Source organism: Sceloporus undulatus, chromosome 9, assembly GCF_019175285.1.
Source record: "Sceloporus undulatus isolate JIND9_A2432 ecotype Alabama chromosome 9, SceUnd_v1.1, whole genome shotgun sequence".
Classification (NCBI taxonomy): domain Eukaryota; kingdom Metazoa; phylum Chordata; class Lepidosauria; order Squamata; family Phrynosomatidae; genus Sceloporus; species Sceloporus undulatus.
This window is the reverse complement of record NC_056530.1, coordinates 25431746-25449203: the sequence shown is the minus strand read 5'-3', so window position 1 is coordinate 25449203 and position 17458 is coordinate 25431746. Positions and strand designations below refer to the sequence as shown.

The following is a 17458-nucleotide window of genomic DNA, read 5'->3' as shown; positions in this document are numbered from 1 at the left end:
ATGGAACCGATGGCATTTACACTTACCATGTCTTGATACCACAGGCCTACTATAGTTGGAGGGGGCATGATACAGCCCTCTTTAAATATCTAAAGGGATGTCATGTAGAGGTGGAGGCAGCTTGTTTTCTGCTTCTTTGGAGACTAGGACACAGTTGTGGGTTCAAATGATGAGGAAAGAGATTCCACCTAAATGTTAGGAGCTTGTACAACACTGGAACAAACTGCCTTGGATGGCTTTCCATCATTGGAAATCTTTAAACAGAGCTTGGGTGGGCCTTTTTAGGGAGTGTTTTAGTTGGGTATTCCTGTGGGGCAGAATGGGGTTTTGCTAGCCCTTCCAGCTCTAGGATCCTGCATTGCTCAGAGGTTGCTCTGCCTAGCCCTCCCTCCGGAGCCCATTTTTGGGGTTCAGGCAAGGGACTGCCTTCTCTGCTTGCTTGGCTCCTGCCCTGGGGTCCGGCTCAGGCTCACGGCCCCCACCTCACGGATGCCGGCTCAAAAGGGTTAACGCCGCCTGGAAAATGGCATTCTCTCTTTCTCCCTTGCCCCTCTTTCAGTTTCTTGTTGGCACAGAAAGGAATCTTGCCTTCCAGGAAATATTCCAGCAGAGACTTTTGAAACCATATTGGCAAAGGGTGCTCCATAAACACGGAAGGACTAATTGCTTCTGGTATTTTGAAAATACAGTGATTAAGTGCGGCCGAGGAAGGCAGCCTTGTGGGGAAGGGGAGCTGCTCAAACGTTGCCCCTGACGCGGCTCTTCCTTCCCCCGCCTTTGGGATGTGCCCCTCTGGCCGGCCCCCAAAATGAGTAACGCCTGCCCTTCTGGAGGAGGGAGGGAGGCGGCTGCCCTTGGAAGTGGGGGACCCCCTAAACTCATGGAAATTTCCTCCATCTAGGGGACGTAATCGGTCAACATCTAAGTGGAGGAAATCTGCATGTAGTGGCTGTGGGGTGATGTCCCGCTCAACAGACCATGATTTGCCACTTGCCAGCAGACTCAAGTCAGAAATCATAGCTTGGAGGTGGGTTTGCAGATGGTGGTTTGTGCTAATCTTGGTTTGGCTCCATGTCTTCATTCACCAGTAGAGGCTCCTTGAGAGGCAATAACAGCCTATGGATTTGGGAAGGGAGGCTGTGTGGAACCAATAGGAACAGCGCCTTCGTTTCTGTGGCCCCTCGAAAAGGGAACCCTTCCATCCCTTAGGAGGCCTGAGTGGCACCAACGCTGCCTTCCTTCTGGAGCCACATGGAAACATAGCTATCGACTGGGAAGCAGGAAACGCAGTGTGATGGGTTTGTGTGTGTGTTGTTTTTTTGGGGGATAGCTATTTTGGCTGAAGTGCTGGGAAAAGGGTCCCCCACATGATCAATTAATCAATCCATTCAGTAAATTAAATTTTGCCTCTGTTTTGGTTGCCCAGTGAGAAATCATTCTGATTCTTTGTAAACATTGTTTGGATTCATGGGGAGGTTTGGGGAGGCCACAGAATTGGGAGTCTATGGATTGCCATCTCCACTCCCCTGGTATGTGGAAACCGCCATTCGCCATGACAGATCCCGAGCGACGCGCCGTCCATCCCGAAGGGTCTCTCTTTCAGGATCCCCCCCCTCGCTTTCCCTCCAGAGATATGGCTGTCCTGAGCGCCATTCCACTCTTAACCATCCCACTTTCCTCCCAGTTTCTTCCTCTCGGCTTCCAGGCCTCAACGGCTCTCTCGGTTGTTGCTTTCAGACCTTAAGAAAGAAAGGTTTTAACGGTTGCGACAGTCCGGAGCCGGACGGGGACGACTCCATTGACCAGAGTCCGCTGATGGAGGACAAATACCGCAAAGCCAGCGAGGACCTGGACATCCTCTTCAAGCGCTACGGCGTAAGTGGCCCCACTGCCGCCGGCCAAGCGTCCCTCACCCTCTCTCTTTTTCTTTCCTGTCTCCTTTCTCTCTGTGTTTGTGGAACGGACCCCTCCCCGCCCATCCCAAACCGCTTCCCCTGCCCGCCCCGACTATCGCCGCTCCCCGCGCAAAACAGGCGCTGAACAAGAAACATAGAGAGTGCGAGAGCCCCGACGCCGACGACGTCTTTACGTTGACGCCTCAGACAGAAGAGAAATATAAAAAGATTGATGAGGAGTTTGATAAAATGATGCAGACTTACAGGCTCACAGTGAGTAGCCAGCCGGGGCCGGCCAGCTGCCCCCTCCCCAAATGCCTCCCGTCGTGGGTACGGTTGCCAATTAAAAATAATGCCAATCGTTAGCCTTGAAAAGGCGCTGCGTTGAAAATGTGCCATTGAAGGATCCCGATCTCCTGGCTCTTGCCGGCCTGGGCTTTCTTTCCTTCTGCTTAACCCATTTTTGCAGAACAGCAGGAAGCGGGCTTTGGGCATTTTGAAGCCCTTTGCTTCCTTTAAGCCTTTTGAAAAGAGGGAAGGAGAGAAAGCAAAAGAGGACACCCTTCCCGGGGAAATGTTCTGCATATATTCAGAGGCTCAGTGTCCTCCTTCCCTGTAGTTTCCTTTAAAAGAACCACAGATGAAAAAGGGCTATGCGCATGCGCAGAGGCACTGAGTCCATTAGACCCAGTGTTGCCATTTGGTAAGAATAACTGGTTCCTTTTGCAAAGGGAAGGAGGGGCTCAGCATGTCCCTGGCGGCCAAAAGGTTGGGGGCTTTGGAGGGGTTAGTGAAATTTGGCAGCTGTACCTCCGGGGGAAAAGGATTGAGGGGAGATTGTGCATGGTTTGGCTTTTACGGAGCCTCTGCTAACTTGCGCCCCGAGACAGTGGATGATGGGTAGTTGCAAGATGCCCCCGTGGCATTTTGGGGGGTTGTATAGAGCCTGTTGCTGAATAGTGTCAAGGCTGAGGGAAAACTCACATGTCTGCTTTAAACCCCTTTTATGTTTTGCCCCAAGTAAGTGATAACAGCAGCGAGATACCAATAGCCCAAGGCAATATTCAACTAAATGATCCTATAGTATAGTACAGGAAGGGAGGTGGCTAGGTCATACGTCTGAAGAAAATGCTGCATTAATGGCATTAGAACATGAGAAGGTTCTGGGGTGGTAATAAATACGTGAATATAAACAAAGAATGCTTTTCTGGAGCATTTTTGCTACAGCAAAGTGGTGTCAAACTCCATGATTTCTACAGTGTAGATGCACCCTGAGCATCATACTAATCCAGAATAATAAAACTACCTGGGAAAAGGCCTCCCTTTGCTTGAGAGGCTGCCATCCGTCCCCCAAAGTGACCCTTAGACTGGCAGGTGGGCACAAAGGTGGGCTTCTGGGGAGAACTGAGTCAGGCTCCTCTGCCAAGCTAACATGAGAGCTGCTTAATGCTCGGGGTTCATTGCCCGTTCGCCTGTCCACCCCATTGCTTCCTGTCTGCCTTTTAACTTTCTGCTCAGGGCTCTTTTGCAGCTTGCTTTTGGGGTGCCAGAGGTACCTGGAGGCATGAGGAGGAAGAGCGGCCTTGGTCCCTGGCCAACCCTTTCCCCTCCTTTGCTTTGGGGCTTTTCTCTCTGTGTCTTCCTAGTGGGTCCAAGGCTGTTGGCTGGACATAGAGCCCCTCAACCTGGAAAGTGTGGCTTCCCCCATTTGCCTTTGCTGTTGTGCAACCTTGCTGCTTAGCCAGCCTAACTGTAGCTGCTGAAATCCCCACCACCACTCTCCTCCATTAAACACACCTTTCTTCTCTCTCTCTCTCTCCTTCCCAGTCTGCAGTTCCAGCTCCCAATTTCGCCATGCCAGTTACGGTTCCCGTGTCCAACCAGAACAGCCTCCAGTTCAGCAACCCGGGCGGCTCTTTGGTGACCCAGTCGCTAGTGACCTCTTCGCTGACCGACCCCCGGCTCCTCTCGCCGCAGCAGCCCTCCCTCCAGCGCAACACCGTCTCCCCAGGACTCCCCCAGAGACCCGCCAGCGCAGGTAGCAGGGTGGCCTTTTGGGAGCAAATTTAGAAACCCTGAGCAAAACAGAAACCTGAAATGAGCGGGAAGGTGACATTTGGGGTTTTAAGGTGAATAAACAGGATCCCAGATCCTAGATAGCATTAACCTCAGCATTCTCCTTCTCAGGGGCCATGCTGGGAGGAGACCTCAACAACACAAACGGTGCCTGCCCAAGCCCAGTAGGTGAGTCCTTGCGGGGGGAAATGGGGTGAGGATTGTGGCTGGAAACCTTTGGGAATTCAAGGTGGAAACCTGATACGTCTGTGGCTGAACACATTGGTAAATCCCATGGGGTCCAGTGGGTCAACTCTGTTTGGGAGGAACCAACTAGACATGTGTTATGGGATCATCTGAGCAGAACTTTGTTTGGAGGCATCCCTTTGTCTTCTGGGTACCACCTGCCACGTCCTTGGCCACCAGCAAAGCTTATGCTAAAGCAGTGATGTGTGTCAGCCTTTGGCACTGACAGAACGCTTGGAGAGGCCTGGAAAGACATTCCTGGCACAGGGCAGAAGACCATACACGGCCAAGGGTTGGACGAGACGGTCTTTGCGGAGCCTCCGTCTCTTGGGAGTACAGATTGTGAGGGATTGTTCGAAATGCTCAGCATCCCAGTTAGACTGTGTCTTGGGCGCCAAGTGGTGGCAGAGGGACCACGGGTTGAGAGCCACTGTCAGACCTTCCAACCCAAGGGCAATGTCAGTGTTGAAGGCTGGCACACATCCCTGCTATACCATAATCTTAGATGATCTTAGAGATGGATCTTTCTTGCTGGGCTTTGTCTGTGCAAGGGCAAAGTAATGCATGGGGATACTGGGCTACAGCTTCCACAATCCCCGATGACTGTTCATGTTGGCTGGGGCTTCTGGGAGTCAAAGCCTAAAACATGAAGGTTAGAATCCAGCTTGCTATGCTGAAGCCCCACACCTTGGCTGCTACCCCTCAGGAGGCTATGCCTGGTCTCTAAGAAACCACTGGGGGATATGGGGGGATATATATATATATATATATATATATATTCCTTGTGCTGAACATCATGCAAATCACAGAATAAAGCTCCCCGTTTATTGCAAAGCCGCAGTTGCACCACCGACCGTGACGAAAGTCCCTCTGCAAAAGACGTATCTCCCAGGCCGAGGTCTCTAACCGCCCCTTGGAAAACCTGCCCTGGAAGGGAGGCCGGGCGGTGCCTCGGAGGGCAAACTGGGCAAGCAGGTTCCTCCGTGCGGCTTCTAATTAGAGACTTTGGATGAGGCTTAGCCGACCTTGTCAGTTCCAAAAACCAGCCCTTGTTTTTAAATCCTTGTTAAAATGACAACCGTTCAGGGTGGCTTCAGAAACGTCGCCGGAATCCTTTTCAAATGACGCTTTGTTTGGTTTAATTACCGCATCCGCCGAGGGGCAGAGAAGGGATGGCTGAGCCGCCCCGGCCTTGAAAAGAAACGGACGGAGAGGTGAATCCGGGCGGAGGAGAGGAGAGGGTTTTGGGAGGAGCAGTTTTGTCCCCTCCGGCCGTCCCAAGGGGCCAGGAGCAGCCCCTGCCCAAGTGCTGCGCTCCCTGAAGAAGGGAGAAGGGGCTGTGGAGACCCTGGGACCCCTTGCAAAGCCCAGGGCTGAGCACAGAGGACTCGAACGCAGGTCTGCCTGGATGCTAGTCCAGCACTCAAACCCCTGCATCATGCAGGCTTTAAAAACATTGCAGCCCTCTACTAGGGTTTTTCTTAAGGGGAGGTTTGCCATTGCTCTCTTCCTCTGAGGCTGAGAGGATGACTTGTGCAGGGTCATCCATTTGGCTCCTGTGGCTGAGCAAAGGGAACTCGAACCCTGGTCTCTCAGAGTCCTGACATGCGAGGCACAAGGGTCCTGTTCCTGCCTCTGTGAGGCTCCCTCCATATTAGTAGTAGTAGTAGTAGTAGCAGTAGTATAAACAGTCCTCCGTATCCACAGATTCAACCATCTATGGCTTGGAAATATTCCAAAAAGATGTAAATTCCAGAAAGCAAACTTTGATTTTGCCGTTTTATATAAGGGACACCACTGTATTTAATGGGATTTGAGCATCCTTGGATTTTGGTATCCATGGGGGCTCCTGGAGCCAAAGATACCAAGGGCCGCCAATGTATCATCATCATCATCATCATCCTGCCTTTCTCCCCAAAATGGGATTCAAAGCGGCTTGGCTAAAAGCATCCAAAAAAGTGAGCCTTGGCTCAGGATGACACTCTTCCTAACCTCACTGTTGCTTTTCACTCAGAAGATCAAGAGAGGCAGGAAACCTTTGCTCTCTGCCCCTTTGGATGTGGGGCTGGAAAGGGGTCCGAGAGCTGGGCCTGGATGGGGGTCCTGTCCCTCGCATCCTCCTTGGCCTGAGGGTCTCCCCCGTCCCTGGGCCACTTGCTGTCCCTGTCAATCAGAGGCCCGCCTCGCAGGGCTCCTGTCTCCAGTGCAGCCCCCCACCCGGCCTCAGCTGTCGCGAGCGGCTGTTCTGGGCCGGGCAACTTGGCAGTGCCTCTGAATGTCAGGATTGACGTCACCAAAAACATTCCCTTCGTTCCAGGAAAGTTGGGGGGGAGCAGATGGGGAGGGGGCGAGAGGGATGGACCCTCGAAGCAGAGGCTTGGCATGGCTGGCCCAGGGAGGGGGCTTTCTCAGGACCCCAGGGACTATGAGGCTGATCTCTCTGGGGGACCCTTGACCCTTGGGTTGGAAAGGGAAGCGCACCATGTCTCCCCTCTCCCCTTTCACAGACCCCCTGAGGTTTGGATGATGGGTATCCAGGTCCCAGCCTGGCCCCATGTCTTATATTGTGGAGGAGATTGTGAAAGTCCTCACTTTGGGACTGCAGCCCCCATAATCCCCCAGCCCCCTGCCCCTGGTTGGGGGATTCTGGGTATTGCATGGGATGGGCATGCTTCAGGACTACACTAGTTGCATATCTCTTCATGACAGGTGTTGCAACAAGATGGGGGGGGCCTTTGAAGGTTCAGTGCTTCCACACAAAGTCATTTCTTGTGTTGCACTTTGGACTAGCTGGCAGAGGGAACCAGGGAGGGGACTAATGTGTTGGATCCTCTTTTGGCATCGCCCGGTAACCTCTGCCTGTCTCTGGGGGCCTTCTTCCAGGGAACGGCTACGTCAGCGCCAGGGCCTCCCCGGGTCTCCTCCCGGTCTCCAACGGGAACAGCCTTGGCAAAGTCATCCCCGCGAAGTCTCCGCCGCCCCCCACGTCCTCCCATGGCGCCCAACTGGGGCCCAACAGCCGCAAGCCGGACCTGCGTGTCATCACCTCCCAAAGTGGGAAGGGGCTCATCCAGCATTTGGTGAGTCCTCCGGGTGGGCGGGGCCTGGGGGCCTTTTTGCACCACCCCTCCCACATGGGGGTGGAGCCAGAACCATCCAGTGGGGAGACTCTTGGGAAACCTCTTCCTAAGGTCCTTGCAGTGATGGCCTTAAGGCTTTCTGTATCACTGGGAGGAATGGTGCATCCACTCAAGTATCAGACAAGATGTCCTAGGAGCCATGCAAGGGGATCAAGCCTTATCCCTCCCAAATGGGTGGTTCTTTTACAGTTCAGATTTAAGCCCAGAACAAATTCATGCGCACACACATTTCACAATGGCTCAGGGCATGGATCCCAAGAGCGTTTCCAATGAGGCTCTCATTGGAGTTGGAATCCACTCTGGACTTTAGTCCAAACTGGATAGGAGCTACACTGAGGTGATGAGCCCTGTCTCACACACACATACACACACACGAAGATCGGGTCCACTGGGATTTCAGATTCTCCCTGAGAAAGTAATAACAATAAAGAGCAGAGTCCTGACTTAATGCCAGAAGCGGAGCACCTGTGTCTCCAAATCAGGTGCTGAAGGTAACCCTTTGCTTTGCTTCCGTTTCTGTTTTGCTCCCAGACAGAGGATCATCTGGATCTGGTGAGTGCCTCTCCTTGCAGCCTTGTGTGTTTGTGTGCGTATGCATGCAATTGCAACTCTCTTGTTGTTGTTTCCCACACTTGTTTCCCACCTGCCTCAGGTGTGTTGGGGGAGAAAGGGGAGGGGAGTGACCAGGGTCCCCTCTGGCTCCCTCTTGGCCGATCTTCCAGTCTGGCCAAGGAGAGGACATTTAACAGACCGCCCCTGATGCCCACTTGGCACCACCTTAGCCACCAGGTAGATTTGGGTACAGAGCCCCAGCATTGACACCTTTGTGTCCTAAGGAGCAGGAGAACCCCTTTGCTTTCGTGCACTTTCTAGCTTTCCTTTTGCCTTCTTGGGAAGGACAGTTCAGTTCCACTCTTTGGAACTGTCCGCGCTGCCGAATTGCAGCAGTTTGGTCTCAGTTTAACTACCATGGCAGCACCCTGTGGAATCCTGGGACTTGTAGTCGCTTGCAGGGGTCCCTAGAGATCTCTAGTCCCACTGTCATGCTTTTTAACAGAGGGTTTTCAGTGCCTGCTGCTGTCACCTGGCTTGATGTTCCTTTGTGGGGTACTCCCTCCCATCTGCAGTGCAGCTTTTGGGGGGGCCTGGCTTTCGCCCACATCCCCATGGTGCCTTTCCTGCCCCCTCTTCTCTCCTTTCAAAGATGCAGGGTTTGGGATCAGGGTTTGGGGTACCTGACTGCATGGGTCACTGCAAGGGGTCACTTCTGCCTCCCGCTTCTCTGCATGCCTTCCTTGAGGGGCAGGTGCCACCTCCCCGATGGCCCTGCTCCCATTACTGCCCTGGAGACCTCCCCTCACCCTCGTTTTACCTGCTTGCCCTGATTTATTGATTAGAGCTAAAATGGGGCTCAAGGTGGCTTGTCACCCACAATCCGTTTCACTTGGGCGCATGGCCTCTGTGTGAGTTCTGTGCTTTCTGAACTAAAAGGCTGAAACCAGACAAAGAAGCTCAGGCAGAATGAGGGAGTCTTTCCAAGAGCCTGGGAACGTGAATAATTCCTTCTGTGCACTGCAAATCCCAGAATCCTCCAGCTTCAGGGAACTGTAGTCCAAAGATGTAGCCTCTACATCAAAAGAAATGAGAGAGAGAGAGAGGAGGGGGCACGGGTTCAAGGCATAAACCAAAAATGTAGGGAGAAAGGAATAGACACTTGAGAAAGTGATAGGAGGAGGAGGATTCACACTTGTGTTCTTCTTCACTTGACATCTGAAGCATCAAAAGTTGGGGGGCCTTTTCATGCTGGTAGAGCCCTACAGTCTATAGGCGCCTGTTTCCTTGGCTCCTGACCTGCCTACCCTTCTTTCTTTCTTTTCCTGCAGAACACACAGAGGCTTGTCGTCTCCCAAGCGACCCACTCTTTGACCACGCCGGTTGTTTCGGTGGCTACCCCGAGCCTCCTGACGCAGGGGTTGCCCTTCTCGGCCATGCCAACAGCATACAACACAGGTAAGATGCCACCCAAAAACCCCATCCCTGCTTCATCGCTCCCGAAGCCGCTCTGCAACACTGAGAGGGCAGCCCCTTGGTGGGCAGCCAGTGGGGCAACAGACCCACTCTCCGTTTCAAGCCAGACTTGATAAGGAGTTTCCCAAGTGGATGGATCCTGCCTGCAGACCTTGCAGAGGGGGAGCATTACTCCCCAAAAGTTGCACGGTGCCTTGGAGAACCCCTCTGAAGTTTGGGATAAAACCCCAGAGCAGATTTCACACCCCACTGACATGGGGGCTCCCTGCCACCATTGCCCACTTTGCCTATATTGTGATAATGTCTGCATGGGATCCGCCATGTGTACAGATTGAGGTATGAATGTGACTTGATTTCGTTCATGGTTAATTTCAGGGGCAGTACTTGACTTTGGTGTTGCCCTTTAACAGCCAAGCTGCCCTCTGCCCTCCTGTTCCAAATGGCACCCTTTGGGTCCATCTCTGGGCAAAGGAGAGCCTTCCAAAAGTTGGGCTGCAACTCAGTTAGTCTCAAAGGTGCTACAAGATCCCTTTGCATACTGCAACTCTCTTGGTCCTTGACCCTTGGCTTGGCTAGGCCTGATGGGAGTTGCAGTCCGATACAGTCTGGAGGGCTACACACTCCCCATGAGACTCTGAGTCTCAGGCAACGACGAGATTTTGAAATGGCAGCTCTCCCTGGTGCATTTTTGGCTATATCTTAAACATCTGAAGGGCTGGAAACCTAATGTTGTCAATCTCTGGAGAACAGATGGGGTGGCCAGTCTTGTCCATTGGCCACTCTTCTCTGCCAAATTTTGCTTTTGGTTGCCTTTTTAAATGCATGATTTGGCCCCAGTTTTTCTTTCCGTCCTTGGCGTGTAAGAGATAAATGCAAGGAATTTATTCTTTCCCAAATGTCCTTCCCTTTGGATGGCTGAGAATTTCCCAGCTTAGCTCCATCCTTCCTTTAGAGTGTTTTGGAGGAGAGCAGTGTGTCTGTGTGTGTTTTGGGGTGACCAGAGACTGCAGGCACCCCCAAACAAGAACAGGATGAGAGAAGATGGAGGAGAAGCCCCGGTTGCGTTGGGTTTTCATCCCACCCTGGGAGACAATCCAGCAGAATGGTGGCCTCTCGGGTTTTTTGGTCTGTGGGTTTCAGCTCCATGGAAGGCAAGGGAGCCTCCTCCTCCTCCTCCCCCTCCTCCAAATATTTGAAGAATGGTCCCCGGTGCTCCTCCGCGCCTCTCTTTTTGGTGGGAGTTTCGGCCAAGACCGAGGGAGCCTGGGCTCCTTCCCTCCGTTGCAGAGGGGAAAGCCCTTGTAATTTCAAGGTGTTGGAGAGAAACTTTGGGTGTTGGAAGCCAGGTTCCGGGGAGTGACCCCAAGTGGAAGGACCGGCGGCGTCCAGCCTTGCTCCAAAGCCGGGTGTGTAGGGAGGGCTGCCTTTGCCTTGCCAGAAATGAATTATGCAGAAAAACCGGAGGGAGGCAGGTCCTGTCTTTCTCTTGGAAATTCTTTCCTTCTTTCTTTCTTTCTTTCTTTGGTGGTGACAACGGAGGGTGTGTTCTCTACGTGTTAAAAGGCTTTTGGCACTGTCCCAGTCTCTTCGGCAGCCTTGATTTCAGGGCTGGATGGCTGCATGCATTTAACCCCTAGAGTCTAAAATGGCTGAACTGGGCCTGCGCCAGGGCTTGAGAAAGGCAGAGGAGCCCTGTCCTTTCTCTCACTTGGCAACCCTTGAGATGCCCGGAACTGAGATCTTTGCTTTTGGTGGGAATGCCTGGCGATGGGATCTGGAGACCCATTGCCTGCCTGCCTGTGTCTCCTACGGACGAGGAGGGGACCACCGTGGCCTGGTGCCACCAGCAGCTGGGCGCCTGCAAGAAGTCCACTTCCTTCCTGGCAGGAGGGTCACGTGACCAGACTCTCCCCCTCCAACCTCAGCCCCCCTCCCTTCCTGCCTGTGTGACCTAAAATCCAAAAGGCAGGTTGTGCTTTTCTCTCTCTTGTGGGCAAAGGGCTCCCTCTTGCGGCCAATGGGATCCTTCACCTAAGAGCCAGCATGGCTTAGCAGTGGTTTAAGTGGTGCATTGTATCTCTGGAGACCAGGGTTCGAATCCCCGCTCCACCGTGTAAACCCATTGAGTGACCATGGGTGGCTCACACTCTCTCAGCCCCTCAAAGGGGCCATTGCAAACAGCCCTTGAAGACCCCATGATAAGTTCCCCTTAGGTTCACCATAAATCAAAAATGACTCGAAGTCACACAACAGCAACAACAGCGTCATCTGTTTTGCAACCTTTACTCCCATTTCCTCAAAATTGAAAGCCTCGGCTCATGAAATCTTTGCAGAGATAGCAGTGGCCTAGTTTAACTCATTTTCTATTGTGGAATTGCCCAGCATGCTCTTGTGCTTTTTAAATCATCCCTTGCTGTTATCTAAACATTGTCTTTGTGTTGTTGTGTGCCTCGTGAGCCTGTTGCATGGCTCTCTGGGCAGGATTTATTCCCGGGAGGTTTGCCCTCTGCAACCTTCTTTCTTTCCTGGCTTTCAGACTACCAACTGACCAGCGCAGACCTCTCCTCCCTGCCGGCATTCAGTTCACCCGCTGGCCTCTCCCTGGGGAACATCTCTGCCTGGCAACAACAGCAGCAGCAACAACAACAGCAACAACAGCAGCAGCAGCAACAACAACAGCAACAACAACAGCAGCAGCATCTGGTTCCTGTATCCCTAAGCAACTTAATGTAAGTCCCTTGCAATGGACTTCCCCATCATCTCCCTTTGCAAGATCATGCCCTTAAACATTGCCCTTAATGGGGAAGCATTGCCTCATTCATGATTTAATTGTGAGTTTATTCCCTTCATTGATGACCGAATGACCGTTGGAATGATGAAGGCATCAAAGGCTTTTTGGAACTTGACTCAGTCAGTAGTTGAAATTGAGACTGGTAGTCAAGAAATCAGTGGACTAAGGGTGCAGCTGCACTGTAGAAAGAACACAGTTTGGCACCACTTTAAGTGTTTTACAAGGTCTTTAGCCTTCTCTGCCAAACAGTGCTGGTCCTTCACTGGAAAAGAGGATAATGCTGGGGAAAGTGGGAAATGGCAGGAAAAGAGGGAGATGACATGACCATCATGGAACCTTCAATGGCAGTCCCTGGCCCCAAACCCCATCCCTTTTGCATTGCGGACACACCTGGATTGCCCCACAATTTGCAGAAAGGACTGGCCTTCAGACTCAAGTGTGCAAATGGAAGAGCAGTTTGTTCAAAACAGCAGATGTCTGTCGCTCTTGTGGAATCCTGGTCCAGAGCTGTATTAAGGAGAGCAGGGACTAACTGGGGGCATGTATTGTGGGGCAGGGGCTGGATGGTGGGACACTGCAGAAAAGGCCCTGCTTCCAGCCAAGGAAGGGACCCTTCCCGACGGCTGGGCCCCCGTCTTCTGTGCCAAAGTGCCCTTCAGCCCCACTCTCCCTTCCACAGCGGAGCGTTTCTGCCACCGGTGGCCATTTCTGCTACGGAGGGTCGGGGCACCAGTGGGTCAGGAAGGGAGGAGAGGGCTACCCCGATTCTGTCCCAGGGCAAATGGGGCAGGAGCAGCCAGTGGCTCGGCTCCTGACCTCTCAGAGAAGAAAGGCCAGTTGGTTACATAATCCACCGCTGCCAGCTAAACTGGGCAGACAAGGCACCCGTTTTTTGTCCTTTGAAAAGTGTGGGGCGGGAAAAGGCAGATTGCTTGCCTTTTCAGTACAAAGGGTGGTCCTGGAAATGGGATCTGAATGGTTAGGACAGGACTCCCTCCATCCTGGTCCAGATCTTGGAGCAATCCAAGGAAGCCATGTTGGTGGTGCTGGGCCTCTGTTGGCCTGTCCCTCTCTCAATGCCCATTTTTTGTTGTATCTACCTTACAACTGGAGGGAAAATGCGCCAATGCTTTGGTTCCTCACTTGGCCACCCTCTTCCTCTTTTCTCCCCCACAGACAAGGGACCCACCTCTCCCACGCCACCACTTTGACCGTCAACACCAACCCCAACATCAGCATCAAGTCGGAGCCCATCTCGCCCAACCGGGAGCGCAACACGGCCACCCCGCTCTCGGCGTTCCCCCACCAGCCCCGACATGAGGCCACCGGACGCTCGCCCGTGGACAGCCTCAGCAGCAACGCCAGCTCCTATGAGGGCAACGAGCGAGAAGAGCAGCCCCGGGCCCCCGACTTCGGCTCCTCCCTCGGCCTCCTGAGACCCTCCTCTGAGGCCGATGGCGAGAACCCTTCGGTCAAACGCATGCGCTTGGACGCTTGGGTAACATAACCTCCTCGCATGCAGCGCATGGCCCCCATTTCGGGGCTGTCCTTGGCCTCACGCACGCGTGGGAGTAAGCGGACGACACGGGAGGGAGGGGAGGGGAGGGGGGCGGTGGTCGGGGGGGCTGAGGAGGAGGGGAGGTTGGGAGAGGGAGGGGGTGGGGGGGGGGGGGGGGGGGGGGGGGGGGGGGGGGGGGCTTATTATAAAACTGCCTGAGAAATAGCTTTAGGATTTTGTAGGCATCTGTTCTAGCAACCCTTATGCAGTCCGTGAAACAAAAAAAGGCTCTCGGGGAATCTTCGGAGAGCTGCTAAATATATATATATATATATATATATATATATATATATATATATGTACCCCTCATGTACATATATATATATGAACCCCTCATTGATAAACCAGACTCTCTGAAGGCGCTGGGCTGGACCTCGCGGCAGAAGCCGGCGGAGGAGACTTCTGGCGCGAAGGACGGAGGGGGTGGGAAGGGTTGGTGGGATTGTGCAAGGCTTTTGGGGAACACACCCCTCAGCAATGCGGTGTGAGTCCTGATTTAGAGAGGAGAAGAGTGCCTTCAGTGTGGAGAGTGGCTGCTGCAAAGGACTGGGGCGGGGGGTGCTTCTGCGCAAGCCTTTCTTTCCGTGGGCGGCCCCCCATGGCTGACCCCCAAGTAGGTGTTCGAGGGGGACTGCTTTAAGATTTGGGGCTGATCAGGTTTCCCACGGGGCCCAGGAGGAAGGCGAACGCTGCCCCGAAGGTTGCTTGCTTCGCTTCTCAATGGACGGTTTCTTCCCTGGGAGAAGTCCTTTTCCGAAATTAGCTGATCCAGGTCAAATGAAGGCTGGAGATGAAATGCAATAGCTTTAAGAGAGTCAGCTCTCTCTAATCCGGTGTTTCCCAAACTTTTGAGGATCTGGGGCACAGGGTCTTTCCTTTTGTTTCCTTTTCCCTTGGATCAGAACCGGAGGCGATGCTTCAATCATTCATCCATTCATTCTTGTACTTCAAAAGAGACGTGTGGGATTTCTCCGCCAGACCCAAACATTGCAAGGGACTGGGCCTATTCTGCCCAGCCTTTTGTCCCATCCCAAATGTGGTGTTTGGGGTTCCCCCGCAGATGTTCTCGATTGCACAAACCCTGAGTTCAAGTCAGCCTTGACTGTGCCAGTAATCCTTTCGTGGGCAGAGAAGGAGAAAGAGCTGAGAGGATTGCTGCTTCTCAAGGCTTTCTTTGTTTGGAGAAGCCCCAGCCACTGAAGCGGTCCACTTTGGGAATGCTTAAGTCCACCCAAGTTGCCCAGATCAAGATTGGGACCCTTGGAATAAAGGCATTTCCAAGAGTCCATCTACTTTTGGGGCAGGAAAATGAAGAGGGTGCCATACATCGCCAGTTGGAGGCCCTGATGGCTGCTTGTTGAGGTCCTTCCATACATTACCCAGCATTCCCTGGGCTCAACAGGAAGCTGCAACCCATCATCCACAATAGCTGCTTGTTACCACCCACATACCACCCCTTTGAATCTTAATCTGGATTTAATTTGGATAAGATTTAGTTCAGGAATTCATCTGTTAAATATTCACAAACGGGAACCTTGGCGGTTGGAATGGGGCAGCCATTTTAGAGTGAGGAAAGTCCATTGTGTTTTAGGGGGTGAGCGTGTGTCTCGCACTCACTGCAAAGGCCATGCCTCTTCTCACATGCCCTCATGCGCAGGTTTTGTGGACGGTTTTGCACAAATGTTTTGATATATTTTTAAAGAAACAAAAATCTGCCACACTGATCAGGGCGCCTTTTTTGCCACACGTTTTGATGCGCCTCCATCACTTGACCAGAGCGGCTGCAGCCCTGTTTTGGGGTGTCCAAATGCAATGCGTGGAGTGGCTCGCAGCCCCCTTCTCCAGCCCCGGCATCCCAAGCTGTCTTTCGGTTGGCAAGAGAAAGAAATGCCAGTTAGGATTTTCATCCGTTGGTGTCGGATGGATCCAGCCTCCATTGCAAGACAGAGGCCGCATCCAACTTTAGCGCTGCCATTTCATCCATGCTTACCTCATGGGCCATTGCTTTTTAAAAAGTTATTTATTAAAATTACAAGACGTGCAGTTTAATAATGCAACAACAACAACAACAACCACACACCCGCTGTGGGGCATTGCTGAGGTTTTTGCTGCTTTCCTTCTTCTTTTGCAAAGCCCTTTCCATCTCCGCTGGGAACTTTTCATCCAAAGGGAGAAGCCTTTTGCAAAATGGAACCATGCGCTGGCCAAACGGACCAGCGGCCAGAGGGCCCTCCGGCCAAGATGGCTGCCCTTTCCCAGTCTCTTGCACCTGGAGGACGGGGGAACATCCTCCTTCTCCTCCGTGGGAAACTTAACGAAGATAGATGTTGTTAGCTCAGGAATCTTGTACTGAAGGGCTCTTTGGGGCTCCGCAGAGGAGAGGGAAGAGGAGGCAGAGGCAGAGGCATGAGGCATGGATGAAGAGATAATGTTCAGGGTGAAGGATGCTCAGTTTCTCCAGGCAAGAGCTACCAAGTAGGAGTTTATGGGGAGTTTGCAGAATGTATGGCTTTCCCAACATTGAATGCATGCATGATTTTCCTTGCACCGTCCTCTCACTCAACCCCAGAATGGAAGCCCTTTTGGGTCTCATTTTGGGTCGACTCTGAGCCCAGAGTTCTGGTGATGATCTCCTTGTGAAGAGGCGCAGAGCAGCAAGCGGTGCTGCCGCAGCATATCATACGCCCCTCCCCAAAATGCCTCCTTGGTGGAATAGGATGAGGGTAGAAGGGGATGCAAAGCTTAGCCTTGCAGGAGGAATTCTGGGTTTTCTTTCTTAGGGGGCAGAAGGGGCTCCGCTTGTGGGGAGCTTTAGTAAAATGCCCGGCAGGATTGTTCTGCTAAGCTTGGGACCACACACCTGCCTTTAAGCAGAAGCTAGACGGCCATCTGTCCGAAGGGGTGCTTTGATGGTGAGTTCCCGCATGGCAGAAGAGGGCTGGACTGGATCAGGGCCCTTTTGGGGTCTCTTCCAACTCTGTGGTTCTATGGTTCTATTCCATGATTCTAGGCAGAGAGCCTCTGGGCAGTTGTCATGGCATAGGAGGGTGGCATGGCATGGCATCCAGACCCACAGCTGTTGGTTTCAGTGGAGAGGGGTGAAACCACCCCAGGTTTTCACCCAAACTGTAAAGGATGCTGAACCTGTTTATTACTATTATTTTGGGATTTAGCACCTTTAAAAAAAGTTTCAGTGCCCCAATACTGCCAAAGCGCTGGTTGGTTGGTTGGTTGGTTGGTTGGTTTTGTGCCCAAATCCAGGCTTCCAGCGCATCCCAAAGTTCTGAGGACGCCTGTCCCTTCTTCCTCTTTCTGCCCCACACAGCTCTGCGCTGGAATATATGTTTTTGCTGGCGTGTCCTGATTTCTCTCCTCCTCTCCTCTCCCTTTTCTTCCCTTCTCTTCTCTCAGAAAGGTTGACCCTTTGTTGGGGGACATTTCATGGATGTTTCCTTGGTGCATCTTTGGCTTGAGAGAAGCCACCAAGGCAGAATTAATGCAGATTGACCCCACTTTGAATACCATGGCTCCGTGATGTGGGTTTGTGGGATCTGGGTGAGACTCAGCCTTCTCCGGTGCCACAGCAAATGACTTTGTAGCATGGAACCACGGCAGCTGAAGCAGCGTCAAACTGCATTAACTCTTTGGTGTGGCAGCATCCTAACTCCTGGGCTGCATTTCTCTGGCATAGCAAGGACGCCCCATAACCATCCAAAGCTGAGATGGCTGCACACCTTGAGGCACA

General features: G+C 52.7%; 1 protein-coding gene across 5 annotated transcripts in view; it reads left to right on the top strand.

Moving 5' to 3' along the window:
- The window catches only part of MEF2D (myocyte enhancer factor 2D), a 57074-nt gene extending 43326 nt beyond the window's left edge, over positions 1–13748 (top strand). For 2 of the 5 annotated variants that reach the window (XM_042439296.1, XM_042439297.1), the window contains 8 exons: positions 1738–1875; positions 3723–3933; positions 4083–4139; positions 7080–7276; positions 7868–7888; positions 9220–9346; positions 11901–12093; positions 13332–13748. In XM_042439296.1, the coding sequence (XP_042295230.1) occupies positions 1738–1875; positions 3723–3933; positions 4083–4139; positions 7080–7276; positions 7868–7888; positions 9220–9346; positions 11901–12093; positions 13332–13662 (1275 nt within the window). In that variant the 3' untranslated portion in view covers positions 13663–13748. Of the gene's footprint in view, positions 1–1737; positions 1876–2033; positions 2169–3722; positions 3934–4082; positions 4140–7079; positions 7277–7867; positions 7889–9219; positions 9347–11900; positions 12094–13331 lie in introns of all 5 variants that reach the window. The other 3 variants (XM_042439298.1, XM_042439301.1, XM_042439300.1) reach the window with 3 other exon arrangements.
- Positions 13749–17458: the final 3710 nt, after the last annotated feature.